Source organism: Aythya ferina, assembly GCF_964211825.1.
Source record: "Aythya ferina genome assembly, chromosome: 5".
NCBI lineage: Eukaryota > Metazoa > Chordata > Aves > Anseriformes > Anatidae > Aythya > Aythya ferina.
Genome location: NC_140301.1, coordinates 60,454,292 through 60,479,192, shown reverse-complemented (window position 1 = coordinate 60,479,192; position 24,901 = coordinate 60,454,292). Strand labels below are relative to the sequence as shown.

Here is a 24,901-nt window from a genome sequence, read left to right as displayed (position 1 = left end):
AGTTGGAGCTGTCACTGGCAGGCACTGCTGCTTGCTGCAGGCACGGCGCTGATGCCTGCCTGCAGTTAATGCTCTGGCAGCCCTCACACCTTGTCAGGCCTGCCGTGTTTCACAGGCTGCCTGTGAAACAAGCCTGGGTTGGGATAACTGAGAGCAGATTTATCCTGCTTCAGACACATTGTGTGCCATCTCCTGGGCCCTCAGCTTGCTCTCCAAAAAGCAGGAGCTGAGAGTATGGAAAGGAGTGAAGGTTTGCCCCATTTGGGGAGGTTGGAGGGAAATAAATTGCTAATTCATTATATATCCTGACATTGAGGATCATACCCTCACACTCTGCACTGGAATATCTGTCCTGAAAGTGAGCACGTGCCTGTGGCCCATGAGATGTGCTGAACCCTGATGATATTTGTAAAGCATCTCCTTGTTGCGGGTTTCCCATGGTATTTCTGAGAGTTGCATCCACGTTCCCTAACGGGCAATGAAAAGCCACGTACAGATGTCTGTAACAGGCTCAGACAGTCTCAGTGCTAGGACGCAGAAGCAGAAACTCTCTTAGTAAAAAAACAAGCAGATTTGCTTATTCAGCCATTAAAAAAAAAAAAAAAAAAAAAAAAAAAAGGAACAGCACAGAACAGCACTGACTTCTGTAAGTACATCCTGCAAGCACCAGGACAGGAAGAAGAGGTATGGAGAAAGGTAAAGCTAAATTGTTGCTCCAGGGACAAAGGGACCATGGACACGCAAGACCAGAAAATGAAAGGCTTCTCATTCCCAGAGCAACAAGGCTCTCTTCGTTGCGTTGACCACACCTCAAAGTAGCTCTGAGATGGAGCTTGCCAGCAGAGGAGAATGGGATGGGATGGCTGCCCAACACAGAGAAGTGAGGTGGTCACCAGCATCTCAGGTCAGTGAGCTGAGACCCCTCCCTCTCATCACACCAAAGCTTCTCAGTGGTGTGGCAAAATTGCCTTTTGCCACCCCACGGAGAGAAGCCCAGAAATGATGAAACTTTCCCATCCCCACCAGTGGGAGTCAAACCTAGCCTTGATCAAGCAAAATGAGGAAACAGTCTCAAGTTGCGCCAGGGGAGGTTTAGATTGGGTATTAGAAATAATTTCTTCATGGAGAGGGTGGTCAAGCACTGGGACAGGCTGTCCAGGGAAATGGAGGAGTCCCCATCCCTGGAGGTATTTAAGAGATGTGAGGTGGTGGCACTGAGGGACAGGGCCTAGTGATGGGACTTGGTAGGTCATGCTGATGGTCATACTTGGTGATCTTGAAGGTCTTTCCCAGCCTAGATGATTTTCTGATCCTATGTTTCTAAACTGTCTGCAATATGCCTGTGAATGGGGCTTGGGGATCATCTTCCTGACTGTGGCAACATCTGCTATAGCACTGACCAGAACAAGCCTGGAAACCTCGTTTAGAAAATGATAACGCACTTGCCATCAGCACAGTAATTATGTCTAAAACTTCATTAACATGGAAAAGACAAACAACAAATTAGAATCAAGCATCTACAATTAAACTAAGAAGCCATAGCAAGTCGTTGTTCTTTGCAAGAAATCATTTTTCATACCATTTACTGTGAATGAGGTCTCATTACGTTATGGTATTTAGCTCTTCCACCACTTTTCAGCTTTGCAGCTCTATTAATTGCACTCACAACAGTTCTCTAACATAGGCAAGCACTGATATCTTCATCTACTGACTGGGAGTGCAGACCTGATGGATCCAAATACAGGATTTGGATATCTACAGCCAAAAGGAGGCAGGAAGACCCAAGGCCAACGGAGAAAGCAGGGCCAAAATCTGCAAATATCTCGAGCACAGCTGTAATCCTGTTCCAGCTGAGAAGAGGAATTTCTACTTCAACACCAAGAGGTTCAGACCAGTGCTGAGCTCTGCCAGTCTCACCCAAAGCCCTTTTTTACTGTCATAACAAAATTACCTAGATGACAATTCCCATCCAGCTAATAGCAAAGCTTCTTATTGCAAGTTGGGCCACGCGAGGCAACGAGTGCTCAAAGTCAGTGGGTATTTCTCTGTAATAATGACTCACACACACGATGACAATCACCAAAATGGTTTCACTCAGCCTGTGCCGGCTGACGATAAAGCCAGCCTGACAGATGAAAACTCTGCTGGGAGGCAGAACGTGACAGCCTTGATGACGGGTTATCCAAATGAAGGAGCCCCAAATATATTTGGTAGATAAAGCTGGAGAAGGCAGCTCCCTTTTCATGGTGGGGAGATGTCTGATCTCAAATATGTTCACACTAAAAATTCTCTGAAAGAGAGTGCATTGAGGGAAAGGAGCAATTTTCATTTCTGGCTGCACTGGCGACTTTAAGGTATACACCTTGGGAGGCTGCAGCTTTTTTTTATTTGGTGTTTTGAACCAGCATGAGGCCAAATTCAACCTCCAAACATGCAGGCCTGGTTCCAGGGGGCTGATGGTGGAAGGCCCTTCTGGCAGGCCTCAGCACTGTGGAGGACAGTGGAACAGGGCCTGCACCTCCTGGTTCCCCCCCAGACTGCACCTATAGCACACAGAGGTGCCCTGGTTGGAGACAATAAACTCCAGACCAAGCACCAGCCCTACCTCCACATCCTTCTGGCCTCGCACCTTTAGCCAGTTATGGGTGAAGCTCTGCGGAGAAATGTATGTCCCAAAATCCTGTTGAAGTTTGCAAGGTTCATCACCTGATGAACCTTGAAAACTTATCATCACCTCCCAGCCAGCTCTGCATGCTCCTACAAGTGAAAGGGTTAATTCATCCTCAGATTGTCTGTTATCTGCATTTTCCACTCATTTCAGTAATGGCACAGAGCACTGTTCCTGCCCAGCTGAGAGGTTAGATAAAAGTCTGGGTGACTCCAGTCTCCTTGGGGTTTGCTGCTGTGGCACACAGTCACTGGTGCTCCCTCTGGAGAGCTCAGCCTGAATGGTGGCAAACCCACCCAGCTCCCCAGAAAACATCTCTCAGAGCATCAAGATGTGTTTCATAACAAAAAGAGATGCAATTTTAAGAGCAATGCTATCTGCAGAGCACACCAGCTCCCCTGGTCTTACCCATGCCAGCCTTTCACAAGAGAAATCTGCCCAGGAGGACAGGGATACAGCAAACAGGATAGGATGCTCCTGTGCTGTTTACATTGATGGTTGTGTCCTTGGTCTTCAAAATGCCTCAACACAAAATCATAGTTGTCAGAGGATGCTTTATGGCATTTTCTGCCCCAATCCTTCTGCTCAGAAATTAATGGATCTGGTGTTTCTCCAAGCAGATTAAGATAATCTCTAACAATTTACTTACACTGAAAGGGCATTACCCTGATTGGAGCTGGGCAGAGACCACTCTCTGATGAGGACAGCAATGAGATGAGGCTCTAAGAAGACATTTTGGAAAATGAACATTCCTGAATAACTCCTGATTTTGCTGCCATCATCTGTTCAAATAACAAGGAAGCGATTTGACATGCGAGAACCTTCATGAAATTATCTGGATAAAGCTCACAACTTAATCTGCTTTCAAAGCAGCAGCAAATGGTTGTTGTCCAAACGCTGATGGCCACTCTGTGCAGCTCAACATGAAGTGGAACAAAGTTTGCTGTTCACCTGACAGGTGTATCAGGGGCTGATCAAGGCTCCCTCCTCCTCTGTGGCCCCCTGCAGCAGGCAGGTCTCATTCGGCCCGTGCTGATCCAGTGCTTCGTGCTCACCAGGTGAGACATGAAGAGGGGCAGAGCTCAAAGGGGGCTTCCCTCCTAGCTGTGGGGCACACACTCCTCCTGAGACCACCAGGTCCTTGTCAGATGATGGGATGTGTCCGGCTCATGTGCTCCATCACACGCAGAGACTCAACTCATTCCCTGAGCAAGCAGAGAGATCTTTGTCTGAACTCACTGCAGGAAACTCTCACCCCTGGGCTGGAAGGTTGTAAGGTCACAGCAATGCCCACCAAGGGGAGAGGAGGAAACAAAGGTCAAAAAAGACAAGAAGCAGCAGCAGGGAAAGGCACAACGAAATATTAAAAGACTTTTGCCAGGAGTCTGTGTCTCCCGGTGTGCAGATAAATCTCCACATTACATGCTAAAAGTAATCAGCCTGGAGAAAGACACAGGCATTTCATCAGGCTTCAAGCAGGGGGCTGCTCGCTTATCTTCCAAAAAGTCTCGCAAAATCCTGCAAGTAAGTCAGTGAGCAAGCTCTAATCTCAAAGTCAATGCTAATAGCCTTCCCTCAGAAGGAAATTATTATCCAACAGCACATTTCAGAAATACACAAAGCCAAAAAAAACAGGTTAGGAGACAGAATTTTCTTCTGGCTGTTTTGTAAGTATCACAGCCCCTTGGTCAGGAGAGCTCTGGACTGCATTTTCTTTTTCTTTTTCTTTTTTTTTTTTTTTTCTTCATTTAAAACAGCAAACAATATGCACAGGGAATTTCTTGGGGAAAGATTTCCTTTTCCACAGCATGAGCAAAACCTCTCTGGATCACCTAAAATCTGCAAATCATTGTAGGTACAGAAAGAGTAAAACCACTGAGCACTTCTGAAATGTAATTCTACACATGAAAGATAAATTACTGGCCTTGTCCTGTAATGCTGTGAATTGCTTGACAGATTCAGGCAATTACTGATCAAACCCAGTTAGAGGTTTGATCGACAGACCAGGTGAACTGTTGACTCAAACCAGTTCATCACAACATCCCGATTTATAAATCTGTACATTTACTGAGAAATTTACTGAAAAAGCCATTTTCTAAGAGATAACAAACAGATCCACTAAAGCCAAGAGCTGACAGACCACACGTCACAGGACAAGCTTCTGGACCCACAACCTAGGCAGCTATGGGAACCCACAGGCATTTTATGCATACAAGAAAATTTCCATCCAAATATCCATGACAGAGAATGAGACTGTGAAACAGAGAAGAGAAAGCCTACCTGGTGCCTTGCTGGAAAGGCCACTACTTTCTGTGCTAGTGCACAATCTTTTCTGCTTTGAGGACTCAAGTTATGATCCTGGCTGTGCTGCGAGGGGAATTAGTTCAGCCCGACAGTCACAAGCACTGCAGGCAGAGCAGCCAAATACAAAAATGAGTCCTCAGCAAGGGAAGGGGACGACATGAACTCGCACTGATGTCTGTACTCTGCTGCACGTCTGGCCCCTGAGCTAAATTATCAACAGGCTCACGCCTCTGATTTCCGAATAACAATGCTTTATGTGGAGCTCTGTGAACCTGAAAGACACTGCACAACAAGAGCCTAGGGAGGTGCCTTGGGTTACTGAGTCACATCTCCCTGCAGCGAGCAAAACCAGCTGGTTGCTGGGGTTTCTGTCCTTGGAACAAGGCTAAGGGCTTCAGGGCAAAGCTTGTGCTGAAGGAAAAGCACATGAGAGCGGCTGTACTGGATCAGCTTCACGACATAACCCATCCCTGAACGCTCACCAGACAGCACAAAAGCAGGGCAAACTCACAGGGACACCTCCCTGGCTCACTCTCCAGCCCGTGGCCATTTACTGCTGATCACGTTGCCTCTTCAGCCAGCTTCAGTACACACTTTTGTCTCAGCAGCTATCAATATTTTTGTTTATCAGCCAAAAATAATACAGAGAGAAAACAAAGGAATTTCTGGTGAATTATTCCTATCGTTGTAAGTGCTGAATGCCCACCTGAGATGCTATATTCATGTAATAAATGCTCTATAAACTCATAAAGAGAGACAGTATCTGCTCTAAAGAACCTGAATGAACAAACCACAGAGAAGCACTGATACCAGCCTGTTTATGGATGCCAGGACTCAGGAAAAGGAGAAGTAAGGGATTTGCTCAAGGTCACATAAGAAAGAAGTGGTACTACTTCTTTCTGAAATTAAGCAGAGGAGAGCAGGCTATCCTTTTGGTTGCCTTTTAGTTCTTCTTCCATGTACCTTTTCCAGCTTTACTACATCCCCATCTAGATGGGTAGAACGACACAGATTATTTATGGTCAGAATGATGGCTGTTATTCTGCCCTCTGCTCCTTTTTCCCCCCCATCCCACCAGGCCAGGGTTCTCTCAAGAGGATCTGGAGCAGAGGATTTGCTTTAATTTCTACTCCCTGCCAACCCAGTCTCTAGATGACCATCCCAACTCACTGTTACAGTGATAGGACTAACAATAAAAATAACTCTCAGCTTAAATTTCCCCCCCCCTGGAATTTGACTGTCCCTAAAAGTTTCTCAAGGATCTGTTTTGGAAACGTTCTCTAGGCTTTCCTCCTCACCCAGGCATAAATAAATCCTGTTTTCTTCCGTGATTCAGCAGGGATATTTACTTTGAGTGTTCACACCCACCCATCCCAAGCTCAAGGTGACTCAGGAGAGAAGCTCTGCATCGCTACCCAGGGCCTGGAAAGCTCCAGCCCTTGAGGACCCCGTTAGCAGAGCCTGGGTTTAAGCACCACAAAGCAGAGAAGGGAAAGAAAAGGCAAATGACCATCAGGTCATGAGGAGCAAAACAGGTTCCAGCCGGGCTCTGGAGCATGCATGCCTCATTTGTAAATCTCCCTTGTTACCTGCCTGCAGAACCACAGGGTCGTGCACAGAAATACCGAGCCCATGACACGGTTTTTCTCTGTCCCAGTGTTGCTGTCTTCAGAATGGGATACGAGAGCGAGCGCCGTAACGGATGCCTTGAAGCAGATTCAGAATACATGAAGAATTATGAGTTCCACTGGCTTTTTAAACCCTCATATCCATCTTCAGAGCCCACACATTAGTGACTACTCAGTGCTTAATAACTACTCATTGCTGCTGTCAGTTAGCACCACTGAAGCGTGCGTTCCCTGCAGCAGGTGATTCAGGTCTGGGGACGCCAGCTCTAGGCAGCAGATACCTATTGGAGGACTATATCCCTGCCCCAATAAGCCCCAGAACATCTCCTAAATCAGCAGCATATTATTTACAACCAAGTGAAACCCACCCCTCATAAATAGCATCCCCAGAAATGTGTTCCAGCTACGGGAGAGCACATCTCTTCATCAAGGCTCTCCTTTCACTCCAATGCTTCACTCAATCCTCTACACAACACTCCCTACAGCCAAAAAAAATAAAAAGAAACTGCATTTAGCCACGTTTTCCAGATAGAAGAAATACCCAAGAGGAAGGTATTTTCCTGGCAGGCTGTCACCTGCCAGGCCATACGGGTGGTGTGGGGAGAGGGAGGTGACCCAGAGCCCTCTGAGATCCCCCATGGGTGTTAGATCCATCCCTGAGCACACCACAGAAAGAACATCACGACCCCAGGCGTGCAAAACTGCAAAACTGGCCTGTGCAGTCAGTGGGAAGCAGGGGAGGTGTGGGGGAAGCAGCCTAGAAAAGGAACAAAATGGAGAAAATTGGGAGAGCTCCTGGGCTCGCTTCACATTAATAAATCCTCAGGCACTGATGGCATTGCCAGTATATTAAAAGAAATGATAGGTTATTGGGAACAGCTCTGCTGAAACCCTTTATTACATCCCAGGCTTGGATGAGGCTGTGATTAGAGTTATTCAAACACAAGGCAAAAAAAAATAAAAGGAAGCAAAAGCCTCCAGTAATTCTCACCGTATCGACCCCTCTTGGTGATTAATGCTGATACACAGCATTTTTGCAAAACACCAATTGCTTGCAGTTTGAGGTAATTATTTTATTGTCAGTCAAAATCCAAGCACTTTACTTATTTCCAGTACGTGTCCCTAACTCGCTCTCAGGCAGGGCAGGATTTATATGTTTATCAAGAGAGCATCCTTCCAGGAAGGAACTTAGATCTCCTTTGATCCTCAAGTCATCTTAATTTGAGCAAACACCAGCGGGGAGGCAAGTTTAGCATCAGTCATCTGTGGCTTGCACTGCCCAAGCGGAGAGAGAACATATCTACTTTCTCATTAGAAAGGAATATTTTAAAACCATCTTCTCAATAAATTACCATCACTCTTCCTGGTACTAGTCACAACGAGCTCTTTTCCTCCATTTTTCTCTTATCACTCTGCGATCGGAAGCTACGTTTTAACCCAAAAGATCAGGCTCTGACGCAAATCCCCAGAAGAGGAGAGGAAATTCAAGGCCAACGAAGCTTTACATTCCCTCTCTCCATTTATTTTTTTTTTTGAGGGCTGAAATGTCATGAAAACAGATTTTTTGCACTGTAGTATATATGTATCGCTACTAGAAAATAAATCTGACTTCTCCAACGTAAGGACAAGTCTCGTTTCATGAGGCGAAGGCCACCTAGATGAGCACATCAAGCACAAATTAATAACTCTGACCCAGGGAGAGCTGCTAGCCTGCCTTTTTTTCTTCGATCAAGCTAAGTGACTGCTGCAGCCCAGTGGGAGAGGGGGCTGAACGCCATCTCCTCTGCCTGAACAGAGCTCGGATTTCTGACATATAAAAGCCGGAGGATAGAGGGCGAGGCAAGGCACGCTGAAATGTGACACACCGAAAGTGCAGACTTGAGAAGGAACGGGATTACTGCAGATTAAAAAGACAGCCGAGACACTTGGGTTTCTGTTACAGCAGGGCTGACAGACAGCAGGATGGACAGACTGTGCCAAAGCAGCTGACAGCACCGTGCACGCACAGGTGGTGCTGGGCTGCTCCAGCCTCTGCAGCACAGAGCAGTGCACTGGCTAATGGACCTTACCCCTTAATTCAGGCAGAAAATTAAAAATTCAGATAAATTACCTGGAGTAGTAAGTGCCGAGCCATGCTTCAAGGCAGACACATCCAAATTGTAAGACTGCCACTAATGGATGGATGGAGCCAGACAGCTGGAGAAGGTCAAAACGTTCAGCTGCTGGTGGGATCCCACACTTTGGGCGAGGAGGATGGCAGAGCCAAAAAAATAATGCCCTCTACACCTGCCCCCAGCTCCTGGGGGCAGTACTTGAGGACTGATAACGAGTAGGCTTAGCTAATCTTACCCTCAGATGGTTTTAACTAGAGGCTCATGGCAGGGCTGCTGTTTCAAAGTGATGTATCAGAGGAGGTGACAGTGCTGCTGTTTCTCAACATATGCCAGCAAAAACGTCAGGGCTAAAATATCAGCTTGAAGTTTCCTGCTAGAAGTTTGTGTAGAAAGGCCCCTGCTGCCTTCCCCTTCCTTTTGATAAACTGCAGGCACACTTTCTTTTACCGCAAGCTTTATTTCACCTGTTTCTGACAGCTGTTTGCTTCCAGAGCTGGGTATGAGTGACCAAGTCTCATATCTTCTGTTCCACTCATTGCTACCGCCTTCTCTTGGTCTTTATTTCTGCTCTGAGGACAATGTCAGAAGAGCTCCCAATAGGAAGAGCGTGGCACTGCCAGCTCCTCACCTTTAAAACACGCAGGCTGCATTGGCGGTGGCACAGCAGCCTTGTGCCAGATGTAAAAACGCAGCAGACACGATCCTTAAAGCACTTCAGGACGAAATTTGACAACAAGAAAAGGCTGACTGATGTGAATTATTCTCTTTTGGGAGCTGCTCTGTCATTATAAAAGCGTATGTCACAACAAGCCAGGAAAGAGGATCGCTGTTGCTGAGAGATATTTGGATGCAAAATTTCCCTTGACAAGGCAAGCCTGATTGAATATTAGCCTGCTGTAGGACTGAGGTAAAACCATGAGCAAACTCTTAAAACAGTTAAAACGAAGTAATTCCAAACAGCGCACATCCTTACGAGGAACAGAAACCAGAGATTCATGCACAGGCTGACGATGGGAGCTTTATTACCGATCTGGAGAGGGAAGAGAAGCTAGTGAGGAGCATATGGAACCGTATAAATTACTTGAAGCACCCAGGAAGACAGTAAAAATAATCATCTCTATCGCCGAGACTGCTCATTTAAGTCTGCAGCCGTCTGGAAGACAGACCTCGCGTGGCCAATGCTGTGCGCAACAAAACATCCATAAACACACATGGGGCAAAGCTAAAAGGGCAGGACTGCTGCGAGCAGCCACGCTTTGAACAAACACACCACGAATTGCAGCTGCTGCTTATCCTGGCTCCTGTCAGCCACTCTCATCTGGGACTTCTGTGTGCTCGGTCCCTTCTGTTGGAATGGTGGCTCCGTCTTACCAGTGTATTTTCTCCCATGTGTGATCCCTTGTACTTTATCCAGGGAGAAATGCAGGTGCAAAGTCCTTCCTCAGGCACATCAGCCGGAGAACGGCGATGCCCAGGCATTTCTTCCTGCACCCGACACAAATCCCTGCTCTGCTAAAGGCTCCCTGTGAAACCGCTGGGGTCACTTGGCCTCTCCATGTTTTTCCTTGGCACCTGTAAGAGGTGGATAACCTCCCCAGGGTAATTAAGAAGATAAATGCATTAAAGATTAAAAGGCCCTCTGATATTCCAATAACACGAGCTGTAAGAGTGCTTAAAATAGATCCATTTGGGGCAGCAATTAAAGAACACACTAACTTGTGAGTCTCAGATTCTGTCTGCCTAATGCTGGCTATTTTTGCCCACAAAAGCATTAATCCCAGCTTCCTGTAAAAATGTCATTTCAAAATTTTACCATCTTCCGCTACTCTGCTGCTGCTGTTCTGCCTTACCACCACTAATCAAAGTGATATAGGTTGCATGGTTTATGTAGTATAATTTGCAGCCACAGATCTGCAACACAGCTATTTTCTGTTAGTCAGAGCTGCAAATATGTTTATTCCTTAAAAAAAAATACACGTGCTTCCAATAGTGTGTGTTTATTAGGTAGCGACAAGGCACTTGCATAACGGAGACAGTTTTATGGCTTTCCATTATCGTATAAACCAAGATCACACACACAAGTACACAAAACAAAGACTGGGTGTATATTCTGGAAACTGCATGTTGAGAATGATGTTGACACACTTCATAACTTCTATAACTCTGCTGATTTTTTTTAATATGTTTAATTTCCCATCTACAGCAATGGTCCAAACTCCTCCGTGTACAATATCTACATGGGCAGATGGAAACCAGTAACAGATGCTGTGGTATCTAGCAACTCATGGGACTTCTCGTGAGCTGCAGCACGATCACATAGCCCTGTAACGTGGTACTGCTGTTGCCTTGCTATGAGGTTGTAAGGCCTCAGGATGGAGGCTTGTCAGGCTGTCTGAAATTTCCTTGACCTACCTACAGCTTTGCTTTTCTTGATTTAGCTGCAGCAGCATTTTTTTTCTACCCAATGGTGCCTATGGCTATTATGTTTTACTTTTGTTTATTTTTGTGTAGTACTGAATGGTTTTAGGACTCTAACATAACAGTTCCATATGGGAAAACACATGCCAGGCATGAAAAAAAATCCTCAGGTAATGGAGATACAGTGCTGAGTTCTGCCATAAGACAGGGGAGTGCTGGCACTGGAGTCCCCCTGTCCATAAGCAACACGTCAATGGTCAGCTAAAGAAATATAGACCCGGACAAAAATGTTTTAGGATAAAAAAAGAGAACATAAAGAGTATCTAAAATACATAAAAGCCACCATAAATAGCTAACTGAGATGTAATATGGAGCTGCAGATCAATAAAGAAAGGGCAAGATGAAAAATTGTGTCAGTAAACGCATAAAAATGACTTTAAGTGTATCCTAGACTGAGGAAGAAGGAACTATCAACATGAACATTATATTCCTCCAGGCAAAGGACTGCAGAGATTGCTGACCCCACGCTAACGAGCCCACCAGTAACCCCAGAATGAAGCCACTGACCTTAATGCTAACAGATGCGAGGGAAGGGTGAGCATAACACCAGGAAAAGGCACAGAAACCAAGAAGTGTAGGTACAGCAGTTGTACTAACACAATTATTTCCTCTTTTTTTTCCTGTTATAATAGCTATATCTAGTCTAATAATAATTAGATAGTTAAGATTTCAATTATATTAGCAGTAAATTCTTGGTTTTAGGTATAGATGAGATATGCCTTCTCTCTGCCCATAAAACAAGATTTTGAGCACAACAACAGGTTCCTCTGTTAATGTTTTTGGTTCAAATCCATTTCTCCTCTGTTTACTGTTACCTCATATTAGTGGTGGCTTAGGATAAGCAACTGCTGGGTTTCAGTCAACATCTTTAAGAACCAAATTCCACCATAACCCTTTACGTAGATGATGTGAGCCATGTATTCAAAAAGTCACAACCCTGTAAGCCTCAAGAAGCAAATCCCAGTGTTGCTCCAAACAACTCCATATGTTTTGAATGCACAAAGCAAACTCACTTTAAGCCCCAAAGCAGCAAAGTTAGAGGATTAGCAAATTGCCCCAGTCCTCCTCCCCCTACCTGATTGTGGACCAAAAAATGATAATTTTTTATTCATTCCCAGAAAGCCCAGTTTTCCTGCCCCTCTGATAGTTCTCCAAACAGTTTGTGTTCACCTGCTACATGCCACCCAGGTACGAATCAAAAAAGCAGACAGGTCATCTCAGAGGGATCCCAAAGTACTGCCAACATGTCCTTTGCTAGCAATATCTGGAGACAAAGCATTTGAACAGGACACCAACAGAGATCCCAAAGCATATTCAGACCTTCCTTCTCCAGAGACACAGGCCATCAGAGCAGCGTTTGGAGGATCAGCTTCTATTTTTTTGGTCTAAATATTGCCATTTAGAGAGTCAACTGATGTACTGTAAAACTGACAGCCTCATCACTGGTGGATATAAATTGTTTTTGCTCAGCTGGAGTTAATGTAGGACCATCTGACTTCCCAGAATTGACATTTTTAATGATCCTCTTTCTCTGGCATTTTTTCATTGACCACTACAAAAATCCAAACTGTCTCTTGCTTTGCCAAGCTGTCTGTGGATCAAGTCACTCATTCTCTAGGGGTTTTCGGCATGTCAGCTATCAAAGTAAACTCAATAATAACTGACCTGAGTATAGCTACTCCGATACTTCTGGACTCTTCTGTGCTATGGATTTTAGAGTTAAATCTCAAAATTCTGAAGGCCAGAGAAGAGATGCACCCCAGGAGAAGGATGTATGTGCAAAGCATTTAAACGATGGAAGATGCCAACTGTAAAAGTTTGATGTTTAGGGAGCAAAAGAAAAAAGAGAATCCAGAAGAAACAAACCCATTCCTCTTCTCCATTTAGCAGAACAGTGACAGAAACAAACACAGGGGTAGAAAAATTCACTGCAGTGTGTGTACTGTAATTTACTCCAGCAGAAACATCTTCAGTTATCTCCTAGAGAAACCAGTCATTAATAAAGCAGACTGCAGTAACTTCACAGGATCTGTTGCAAGATATTGAGTCAATAATCTGCAAAATGAAGTATACAAATCCACGTTGTCCTGGTCACAGAACTGCATTGCCCTGTCTCCTCTGGTGTACCCTTACCTTGTACCTCGCTGGGTACTGTTACCTTTCTTCAGGACTTCCCTTACTGTGCCATATCCCAGGTTAAGCAGAATAACCTCCCCTCTAAGCCATATTTCATTTGCGCAGAATGGGAAATTCTTCACTCCTCAGCACTGCTTGTGGATCCCAGGGAAGAGCTCTGCACCTCCCTGCCCACTCCCAAGACTCACCGTGGGCTGAGACAGGCAGGTGCAGCGTGCCCTGGCCCAGATGGATTCAAAACTGCAGTCCTCCCTTCTCCAGAGCTGTGACTAGGGATGTACAGTGGTTATGAAGCTGTCTTAAAATGAAAGTCAAGTTAATTTTAGCTGTAGAAGAAAAGCACTTAAAGGAAATGGATTTCAAAGAGCTACCTTTGGAAGAAAAGCACTTAGAGAAAAAGGGTTTCAAAGAGTCTATGCACGTGTCCAGCACATCTGAAGTTTTACAAGCCCTTCACAGTACGCCTGGTCTCTCCACACACTCCAGCAGAACGATGTGGGCAGCTCTTTTGGCCTCTTGTCAGGTTTGGGGTATTTCTTTTCTTCTTAACAATCCACCTCCTGCTGGCACAAGCTATATATTTTTTTCCATCCTGTCTGTTCTCCTTTCTGAGCACCCCTGCTAATGTGCATCATAAAGAAGCATGCAGCCAGGACCAGGTACACACAGAGCACCAGCCCTGGCTGTGCACACTCACCCTGGACAAGGGACCTAAGAAAAAAAAACCCACTTGGCACAAGTGGGAAGAGGGGAGAAGGAGCCCAGCACCGCTCACATCTGCCGTGGAGATGCTCCAGCCTTGTTGGTATCTCCTGCTCCCCATCCACTCCCAGCATAGGGCACTGTGAACACCTGGGTTCAGTTCCTTGCGTGGCCTTGGGTTTTCCAGGTGAGCTGATGCAAGTCCTTGGTTTTCTTTGTGCCTCTGTCTAAAGCACAGATAATTTCCCTTCTTCTTAGGAGCACTGTAGATGGGGAAGATGAGCACATAAGCACACTCTAGATGGGGAAGGAGCCGATATCAAAAAGACGTTTAGGTCATCTAGCCAGAAAAAGAATAAATGGCTCTTTATGAAAGTGTTTACCTAGTAGAATAAGAGAGGTGAGTCAAAGTATAGAGTGATCCCACTGCTCCCCCTCCTTTCTCCACACCATCTCAGCACAGAAGTCCCACCCAGCCCCTGAGGATGAGCTCTGCTCACCCCCTCCCTCATGGCAGTATGCACAGACTGCAACAGCTTCAAAATGAAGGCAAGCCAAACTATTTGGAAGCAGTGATGCATAACTCAGTGAGGCACTTACACAGAAAGCAGAAATTCACACCTGCCCAGTCCTTCAGGTGCCTGGGCTTTGGCGCTTTGCAGCTGAACTAACGTGACAGACCTCACAGCAGGCTCCTCCAATTTGCATGAGGGTACATAAAATACATGTGAGGGACAAAAACCTTGTGTTTTGCTGCACAGTCAACGCATTCGAAGTCTGAAATTTTTGGAAAGACAACCTTGCCAAGGTCTAAGAAAGAGAAAAAGTGGTAGAGGATGAAGGCTGCAGGATGCAGTAATAATAAACATCAGAAACAGAACTGGGTCCCATACGTTCAGAAAAAGATACCGTAAGGAGCATCCTGCTCTAGGATAAGGACCCCTCCTAACAAATAACAACACAAGGAGTGTTAAAGCTACATGTTGTTTCACAGCCCAGCACCACTTATTTTCTGTGCATAGTTATTAAAGCCTCCCCAGGCAGGGAGGTTTGTTGCACACCAGGGTACCTTCAGCCTCTGGCCGCTGCTTATTCTCCTGCCTCATTACGAAGGTACCTGATGGGCATCATAACCCCGTGTTTCCTGTGCTTTTCCTCCCAGCACTGTCACGTATCTCTCTAATCCAGCTTGCCAAAGCCGGCCAGAGAGCCACTAAATATTAGAATTATTCCCCTGACACAGCTCCTGTCCAGCCTGGTGGCACAATGGGACATGTGAAGCAGATCTGACATGAACCACCCAAAACAATGCTTTTCAGGCAAGAGTTAGTGGGACAGGGAGATACCAGACTTGATGCAAACTCAGCCCACAAAGGGCAACGCTCCCACAGGGCTCTTGAAATACGTTCTTTGATTCATTTCAAAGGAAGCCAATATCACTCAAGCTGGCTGGAAATAGGACTACATAGGGAGAAACATCAGGTCATGTCACATTTATAAATCCAGGGGAGGTGACAGTTGATATAACTCAACATATAAGAGTTTTGGGGTTTCTGTGTTTGATGAGCCTCTCAAAACAGCTAGATCACTACTAGTCACACAGAGACTTTCCCTACAGACGTGGTTCAGCTCCCACTGATTCACCTGAAAGGTTCCCCCTGCTTTTGATGGAGTGTGGCTTGGAAATTGAATTTGCTACAAAATGATCCCAGTACCCTTCCCAAGTACCCAAACTGGGCTAATTCTACCTTGTCCCACACCAGCTTTGACTCACGTCAGATGGACAGCACACATGCAAACAGGAATCAGCTAATTCTAGGCAGAATAAATTAGTCCAGCCATAAAGCACAGGGTCTATACATACAGTGGGAATAAACTACATAAAGCTTTATACAGGCCTTGTAGGTCTGTCTTGCTTAACCACCACGGGGTCCCATGCCTGGGCATACAACACTGAAGAAATGTCAGAAAAATGGCACATAAAAGAATGCTGCTGAACTAGCAATGGGCTGATTAGCAACCACTCTATTTGCTTCATCCTCACAGGACTCATATGCCTGCACCAACCCAACTCAGGCAAAGGGCGCTGAAATTTCCCCAGGAGTCTCACCTGAGCAGTATTTATTTTTCCACCCTCAGAGCCACACAACACTAAGCTCTGGGAATGAAGGAACAGGTCTGGAGTATTCAGAAAGGCTCTCCCCGAACTAAAACCTCAGGGCACATCACCTGGGACCCATCCCAGTTCGTCACTGGGGGACGGGGTTTCCTCAGAAATGCTCCTGCTCTGTGTTTAGCGACAGAGCTTGAAGGCCAACCCATGAGGCCATCAACACAACAGGATGTCCCATGCAAAGTGAAGAGCAAGAGACATGTCCACCATGAGGATAAGGGAAGAAGGGACTTTTCCTCTTACCCAGACCCTGGTTCTGCTGCTCCCACTCGATGGTATCGGGAACCTGGTAGGACACCCCAGCCAGCTGGGCCGCAGGGTTTTCCAGGCCAGCTATGGGCTCCTGGGAGGTCTCGCCTGGAAGCGTGAAACCCGGCAGCTCTGTGTCACCTTCCAAGCTTTCATCCATCGAATCTATGTCTTTGTCCTCTTCATCTTCTTCTTCCTCCTCTTCTTCTTCCTCCTCCTCTTCATCCTCTTCCTCTTCCTCACCCTCTGGACAGAGAAAGACAAAAATAGCATCAGGAAAGGTCCCACAAGGCAGAAGGTTCTTACATCTCTATCAACGAGCACCGAGACAGCCTGCTGCTACCACCTCTTCAGAGGCAATGTTGTGCCTTCCCTTTTAGTTATAAAGTCTCAAAAACTTCTGAAGCCACAAGTTCTGTCCAAGCTATTTAATAGCTACTAACGGAACCACCCACTGTGAAAAAACAGCGCCTGGAATAATGACATAATTGAATTTTCAGCGGTTAATTTTTCAAAGCTAAAAAATAATGCATAACGTTCATGCACTTTACCTAATTTACACAGTGCTCTGCTCAGCCCTTTAACAAAAAATTCCTGGAGCACCCAACCTTGGAGAGCCATCACCCAGCAGCTGAGGAGCTGGTTTAGCTGGGGAGGGGGGCGAAGACCAAATTAACAACTAATGACACGGCCAAAGGGGTGCAATAAGTTAGAGCAATACGTTGGAGCAGCTTGGGTGGGACACCCCAGGGGCTGGATGTGTCGAACCTGTTGTAAGTAAAGCAATCTGCACCTTATCAATTGTGTGATGTTTCACCCTTTTCCCTTCTGCTCTGGGATGCAGTGGCACTCCAGCAAGGCTGCTCCCCAAAATAACCAAGAAAATAACTAGGGAACTTGGGGGGATCTATTTAATTGGTGGCTATCCAGCTTACTAATTAACGGGGGGAGATGGCCTTTATTTCAGAGATCAGGACACCTAGAGAAATCAATGTACATCATAAAATCAAGGAGTTCACAGTGCTGTTACATAGCATTTCCTTTCCTTCCAATAAAAAATTTGCTTTAAAGCACTGCATGTTTTTTTCCAGCTCACCAGACAGGACAATTCCTCTTGCCACCTTTCAGTTTTAGCCCTGCATTTCATACAAATGAGCTGCTACTTGAATTCCGCTGCATCATTCTGCTACAGCATGTCTTTTGGTATTTGGAAAGGAATGATCGCTCCTGTAAACAATTACACCATGCAGAGCATCTAATGGAGGCTGCAGGGATGTAGTTCGCCACTTAAATTCCCATTACATTTTACAGACAGCTTTTGTCTTATAATGTGCCCATCATTTCAAACCAACGTCGGAATTTTCTCTCTCAAGCTGCATGTTTCCATACAAAACACACAGCCTCTGTACACACAAGAACAGCAACCAGAGCGCTTGTAGGAAACCTGCAAAGATGACTTAAAGTAGGTCTTTTGCCTCTGTTGAGAGCAACACAGCTATAAACAAAAGATTTCCAAACTTCAATAGCAAAGATGCTAAACAGCCAGCACACTGGAGAACGGGACCACGAACACACTTTCCCTAGATGGACTGGATGAAAAAGCAGTCAAGAGAAAACAGGGATCAGATTTTATCTCTGAAAAACTATCTTGGAACAATGTTTTCAGAAGGTTCTTGTGATTTTAGCAAGCTAATTGGAGGCACCTGCCAGGAGCTAATTTTGAAGGAGCAGATATCCATCTCTGCACCTCCAAACCCTAGCAGGCAGTTAAGCTGAACGCCTGAATCGAAGTGCCAAGGCTGCTTATCACATCTAAATCACCCAGCCACATCAATCATCCCACAGCCACAGCATAAGGATGAGAATAACGCATAACCCTCACAGCACAGCCACGGCAAGGAGGAAAAAAGGGCTCTTGACTCGCTTCTTTTTCTTCTCTATAGCTCGTTCACATGCCTGAAAACAGCTTTTTAACCCCCCATCCCAAAATGCTAACAGCTTGCCTTCCTGCAAGGTACAGCACAGAGCACCACTTGGTGGTCACAAATAGGAATTAATGCTTCTAAAGAAAGGCAAACTTCACAAATGTCAAGATTTCAGGTGCAGAGGCACACCAGGAACCTGGCAGGCACAGACATAGCACCCAACAGTACTGTGGGATAGGAAAGGGTGCACACACCACAAAGCTGAACCCCAAAAGCTGCAGGTTTATGCCTCAGACCAGAGCCTTTTTACAACATTACGTTTCTCCTAAACCACCCTCCTTGGACATTCAGAGCCCTCAGCAGCTGCCTCAAAGTTAACAAGAGACTGAAAGGACCAAAACCAGAAAGGCCAGCAGATTCAGAAGGCACGTGGGTTTCCACCTTCACATTCAACCCCTTGTGAATTACTTTGTGTATTGTGCTTGTGTATATTTGCAACTCTTGGCTAAGGTTCTTCTTGCAAAGGAAGCAAGATAAACGTACAATGAAATGTATCTCACAGTCAAGGCACTAATTCTGACAAAAAAAAAATGCAAGTATGTTTTTCCTGGCTGCATGAGTCTATCCAACCCAGGCACTTGGGTACAAAGCAGGTGTATGAGCTCTTCTGAACACCTGGCACTAGTCACAGGTGGCCCCTTGCCCACTACAGCAGACATGCACACCACACACAGCAACTCATACTTTCTTTGCTTGCATCAAATTCTAACTTTTACTTGTGACACACAACGTGAATCTAACAAAGCCCTGGAGAGATGATATCCTATCTCCTCTCCCTGTGAGCCCAGGGCTTCAGCACCAAAACACAGTCCAAGATGCCCACAGTTTCTCCTGGATTAAGGAGAAGGTATAAATCAGTTAGGAGAGAATTAGTCTCATCTTCAAGATGTAAATTTGTAAATGTGTAATTCAATGTAAAATTTGCCACCCTGACAGACTAAATAAGCAATGTATTCTGTAACAGGGGCTCATTTTTTCCTTCCTTGACACAGAGAGGGGAAAAAAAAAAAATCAAGAAATTTAACACCTCCCTGCTGTGATAACAGTGCAACCTAAGCAGCAGGAATCCCCATAAAAATGAGTTTCCAGCTTCATCTGACAAAGATTTTGGCTTTAGAGGACCTGACAAACCTGTAACAGGCATTGAAGTGCTTGGTTGTGGAGAAGGTGTAAGAGAGCACCAAGAAAACAAATTTGAGACAATAAAAATTTTTTACGACTGTTTGGTGAAAAATACCTTTATTAATAGTGTGCAGAAACAGCAAAACAACAATGGCTGGGCTTTATTGTGGGGTCAGGGCTGATTCATTAGCATCCCTGATAAAATCCACAGCATGGGATTGGCTAGCCTGCAGTAGCAAGAAGTCCTTTGTGCCCGCACAACCCCTAGGTAAAGAAGGGTGGGGACCCAGGACCTATCCTATGACAAGGGGAGCATTGGGCCAGTTCTTCCTCCTGGCCCTTCCAAGGGGGAACAGCCCCTCCATTCTCCACAGATGGCTTCAGCCAAGCTTTGTACTTCTTTACAGTCTTCATACAGCTGCAGAAAGCCACGCTCCCCCAAAGCAGGAGTAGATCCACGTTATTCAGTAGTAATAGCACAGGACAGTTGCTGTAAGCCCAAGCTGCTGACAGACACCATCAGCAAGGCAGTGGAATGTACCAGCAGCCCTCCCAGCAGTGGAAACAGGCTACAAAGGCACTGACAGAGTTTTTTTTTTTTTTTTTTTTTTAAAAAGTATAACACCATGTAACAAGCTGGAACAGAAGCACCCTTATCATAACCCCACTGTAGTGAGCGGGGCTTTGAGGTGAAGATACCAGCACTGAAGATGGATGTTCAGATATTTTCCATTAACGTTTACAAATGCTTTTATTCCTTAGAAGACTTTAGAACTCATTATTTGTCAGATTTCATGCACAGGAGAAATATCTTACTATTCCCTGAGCAGCAACACTCTCACCAAACATTAAGAGTCTCTTAGGCTGCAGTTTTATCTGTTACCCAACACCACAGGGTCTGAGTGCCTAAGAGCATCTAATGAGTGCCAACTATGTTGTGATTAATCAGAAGCCAATGCTAATTGGTTTCTAGCTGTGAGCCCACTTCTTGCATAACTTCTCAAGAAGGTGGAGCATGCGGAGCCCCCTCCTGTGCCAACACCAAGCAAAGCAGCCCAAGAGCTGAGTGACTGCTGCAGAGAGCTGAAGGAGACCTAACACCTACCTGCATGAGGTACCTGAGAACAACACACATCAGGGAACCCAGGGGCTGCTTTGACATCTGCAACTGCCCCAGAGACAAAGGTGGCACACACCCCACAACTCATTTTCTGCCCTCATCCACTCCCACCCACACAGCAGCACTGGGCCTTGGTCACACACACAACATAGGAAGCAGAGCTGTGTAAATAAGGATAGGGTTAGGAAGGCCCATGACTACCTTCTCTTGCCAGAAAAGGAAGAGGCACTAAAAAGTCTCCACCAGCTCTTTTCTGCCCATGTACTTGCAGTGTTGGAATACAGCTCATTTTCTGCACTGCTTTTATGATCACAGCTGACTATCAATCCACAAAGACCTTTCTAGGAGAACTTTCATCATTAATCTGTTGCTTTCCTGTGATCAGTAATAATGTCACCATCTGATATTTCCAAAATGCTGCCAAGAGCAATCAGTTGTGACAGAACCCAGCATGGAAGGGGAGGGCTGGCAGAAGATGGGCTCTGCCCTTGCCCAGACAGCTTCCTGAGCTGGGTATGAGTGCCCAGGGGTGCACTGGGCACAAATCTGCAGGGGTTTTGTCCTGATAGATGGGTTTAGCTGAACTACTTCCCACATAAAGCTGCCTAGGGTGCCTGCAGACTCATTACATGACTGTAGCCATGTTTTTCTGTAGAAGAGGTGTTCACAGGAGGAATTCAACACCTGGCCTGCTGTACAGATGAGGAAAGGGAATACTGGGAAGAACACATATGTTGAATGAGATTCTATCTCACAAGGCAGGGCACTAACCCTACTACTATCCTAAGTTTCAAGAGGAGAGTAAACATTCCAAGTTTTTCTGTTCTTGCTACATCTTGGAGAGGCAACAGGGCAGCAGCGCTGAACTTGTGGTGTTTTTTTTTTGAGCTCCAGAATGTCTTCGTCACTTGCCAAAAACCACTCTGCAGAAACTGGTCCCCAGCAGAGGGCCCTATGACATTGCTAAAACAGTAAAAGGAGAGATTGGATTCTGATCCTAACCTACCCCCACCCAAATCTGAGGCAATTCACACTTGTATTCAGTCCTGGTTCATCTCATTGCAGTGAAGCTGAGGCTTCACTGAAGAAGCTCTTGAGGGGAAAAAAGAGCTCTTGAGGGGAAAAAAAGGCAAAAATGTGCAGCAGGGACCATGGGTCTGCTTCTGCATTAAGATCAGAAATGATCGTTCCTAAAAGCTGTATTTCCAGCAGCATTCACCACAAAATTGCTTTCACACTGAGCCAGGCTAAGGAGTAGATTTAGCAACGCAGTGCTATTTTAGAGAAAAAAGATGAATACTGCAGAATAAACAGTACTGACTAACAAGTTAGCTCACTAGTTCACTGCAGTACAGCTCCTCTAGTCTGGGGTAGGCAGTTGCTGAGCTGCCAACCAGTTAAAAAAGGTGGTTTATCAAATTTTAATCAAATGAGGGTATGTGAATCAGTCCAGATTTAACTACTGTGACCTGTAAGTGGATAGACCAGAGGAAGACAAATAGAGAGTTTACTTCTCTCAACAAAATGCTTTTATAGTGAAAAGAGCTGTGAACATGGCATTCCCCTACCCCAAAGAGGTCTCAAGCAGAAATGTTAATCACACTGAAAGTTTTGATGGTGCCTCTTTAGAAGTCTCTAATTCAACTACACTACTTATTAAATGCCTTCTTTACTCTTGGGCTGTTAAAGCTTCATTTTCTAGGCAAATCCATGGATGCAATCAGCATGGATCCATCACAGACGGATCTAGGACATGGACTGAGGGTGGATCTGTTATTATGGGCCACAGCCTCCAGGATACCAGTTACCTCAATTCCTATCCAATGCCATAAGGTAGGATGACTGCAAGCCCACTCCACTCATTTCTAGTCAGAGCTTCACGCCACTGAACATGAAGCTCTAGGATTATCCTGACAGAGGCTATAAACTGTCAGAGAGGTTTTGAGAGAGCTAAAGCAGTTCAGCATGGTTTGCCTTGCACCTGATGCCCAAAGCTCCACAGAGAAGCCTCATGAGCAAGCCTCCTACATGTGCTGATGGACCCCAAGCATCAGTGGCTCCAGAGAGAAATTTGATAGAAGTGATCCTTGCAAAGCCCTCAAAAGAAACTGCCGTACACCTCCTTACCTGAATCTGCCTCCCCAAAGCTGTGAGGGTGAACTAATCCCCAGATTAGAAAACAAGAACTAATTAAAAAACTTTCACCCACACACTCCAACTACCATTCAATAGCCACTGTAGGGGGTTCGTCATTTTTGTTCTAGCTGAAAGATAAGCATGGGAAAGCTACAACATTTAGCTGGTGTTTAAGTGAACTCTAATTTTCTTGGACAAAATAAGAAGTCAGATAAAGTTAAAAAGTTTCAAGCATAGCCTGGCCAGAACAGCAAGCAGAGAGGATCAGACTGAACCAGGCCATCTAAGCAGCAGGAGGCAGAACAGTGGCAACCAGGATCACGCCTCCAAACATACCAGAGCAAACACAATAACAAAGACTCTTTCCTCCTCAAAAGGAGACAGCATGCAGCTTATTTTCTGCCAGAGAGCTGGACAGACGTGCTAGCTCCCAGACATCTGAGAAAAAGCAGTGACATTAAACCACTCCTAGCAATTCATACAGGAGTTGCTCTTAAAAAATAAGCAGCACAGCAGATACAAACTTCTTGTACTTGGAAGTACAAAGCCATAAAGTGCATCTCCTTTAGCATACCCAGTCACTTAAGAAGAGATGTGTTTTTTGTGGTTTTAGCTAAACTAGAGCTGCCAGCACACCTGCAGCAGAGCAGGACAGCTGGGCCCATGTCTGCCTCTCTCTGCAGGGAGTCACCAACAAGGCCTCATGCAGCAGGAGTTTCCTTGCTCCTCTTCTAGCTATCCTTCAACTAGCCTAACATCCTCTTAGCTGCTTACCTGAAAGTTTCTGACTTTAAGGGCTTGATCACCCTCTACACCCCTTGATTTCATGAAACAAAACATCACCAGATTTGATTATTGCTGGTGCTTCAGTCAAACAATGTACTTGGGGTAAATATTAAAAGGCTTGGTTTTGATATAAAAAGCTGTCACAGCTTTTTTCCTCCCCAATTTTTCACTACAAAGGAGAATCAGGGATGAACTATCATCTACCATGAAAGACATCAAGGTCAACCTGCACCAAAGGGACAGTTCTTACTTAGTAAGAATATACTAGAAGCAATAGGAAGTATGTACTAAATATTTAGTTACTAGTTCATCTTGCATGTGCTTTCTCTTAAATCTTCAAATTCTTGCCAATGTAGTTGATACCCAAATGATCGTATCAGGCTAGTTAACATGCTGGGCTAAGTACCCTTCTTATTTACACCCCTGCAAACTCATTTAAATTTTTAATGGGGTTGCAGAAATTTAATGAGGCATGTCTTAATCCACACAATGGTGATCCACTCAAAGCCTTAATTTTCATTAAGAATTATTCTTCACATCCAAAAAATGGTTCCATGTACTGCAACACAGCTCAGAAGTAAGAAGAATGAAGTTTAAAGAATAAAGTTTAAGGAAAAAAAGATGTAAGCTACAAGTTCTGAAGTGTTTTCCCAAATAAAGGCAACTACTGCCTTCACTTTTAAGTATTATGCACAGCTTGGATGTCTCTGCACAGGAATAAGACCAAGTGGAAGCACAGAACTGCCAAAAATAGGTAGAGAAAGGGGAAGAATAGGAGAGCTCACTGAAATTAGCTAAGCCCCACTGTATGCTGGAAGGATAAATACAGGTACATAGATCAGAGCGAAGTGTGACAGGAAACACTGAAACCCAGAGACCAAGGGGACATCATTACAATGTCATGAATATAAGGTCAAAACCTAAAGCTTCATACTGACCCTGTTCTGGAGCAGCCTTTATTGTAGTCAAAGCATAAGAATTAAACCTGCAGCCAAGATTCAGCAAAGGGGTTCCCTACAAGTGCAGGACACTGGATTTGCTAATATCAAAGGCAGGTCCAGCCCCTTGTCTCAGTACAGCTGAGGGACTTTGCATTAGGCAGGCATACAGCAGCTCACAGGGAACACTGTGGGCTGTCCTACACAGCAGGGACCTGGTACTTGTTAGATGGTTGATCCAAAAAAAAAAAAAGTCTACCAACTGACTGGTGTTTTGTGTTTTCCTATAGAGGTCAGAAAGCTTTTAGAGCAGTCTGAGGGAAACACTTCCCTTAAGTTATGTTACAACACCCAGGAGTGCA

The 24,901-nt window shown here is 45.2% G+C and overlaps 1 protein-coding gene across 10 annotated transcripts in view; it reads right to left on the bottom strand.

Annotated features, from left to right (window-relative positions):
- The window catches only part of ARMH4 (armadillo like helical domain containing 4), a 53,712-nt gene that overhangs the window by 14,203 nt on the left and 14,608 nt on the right, over nucleotides 1-24,901 (bottom strand). For all 10 annotated transcript variants that reach the window (XM_084520452.1, XM_084520457.1, XM_084520458.1 and 7 more), the window contains exon 5: nucleotides 16,447-16,698. In XM_084520452.1, the coding sequence (XP_084376578.1) occupies nucleotides 16,447-16,698 (252 nt within the window). The remainder of the gene's footprint in view (nucleotides 1-16,446; nucleotides 16,699-24,901) is intronic.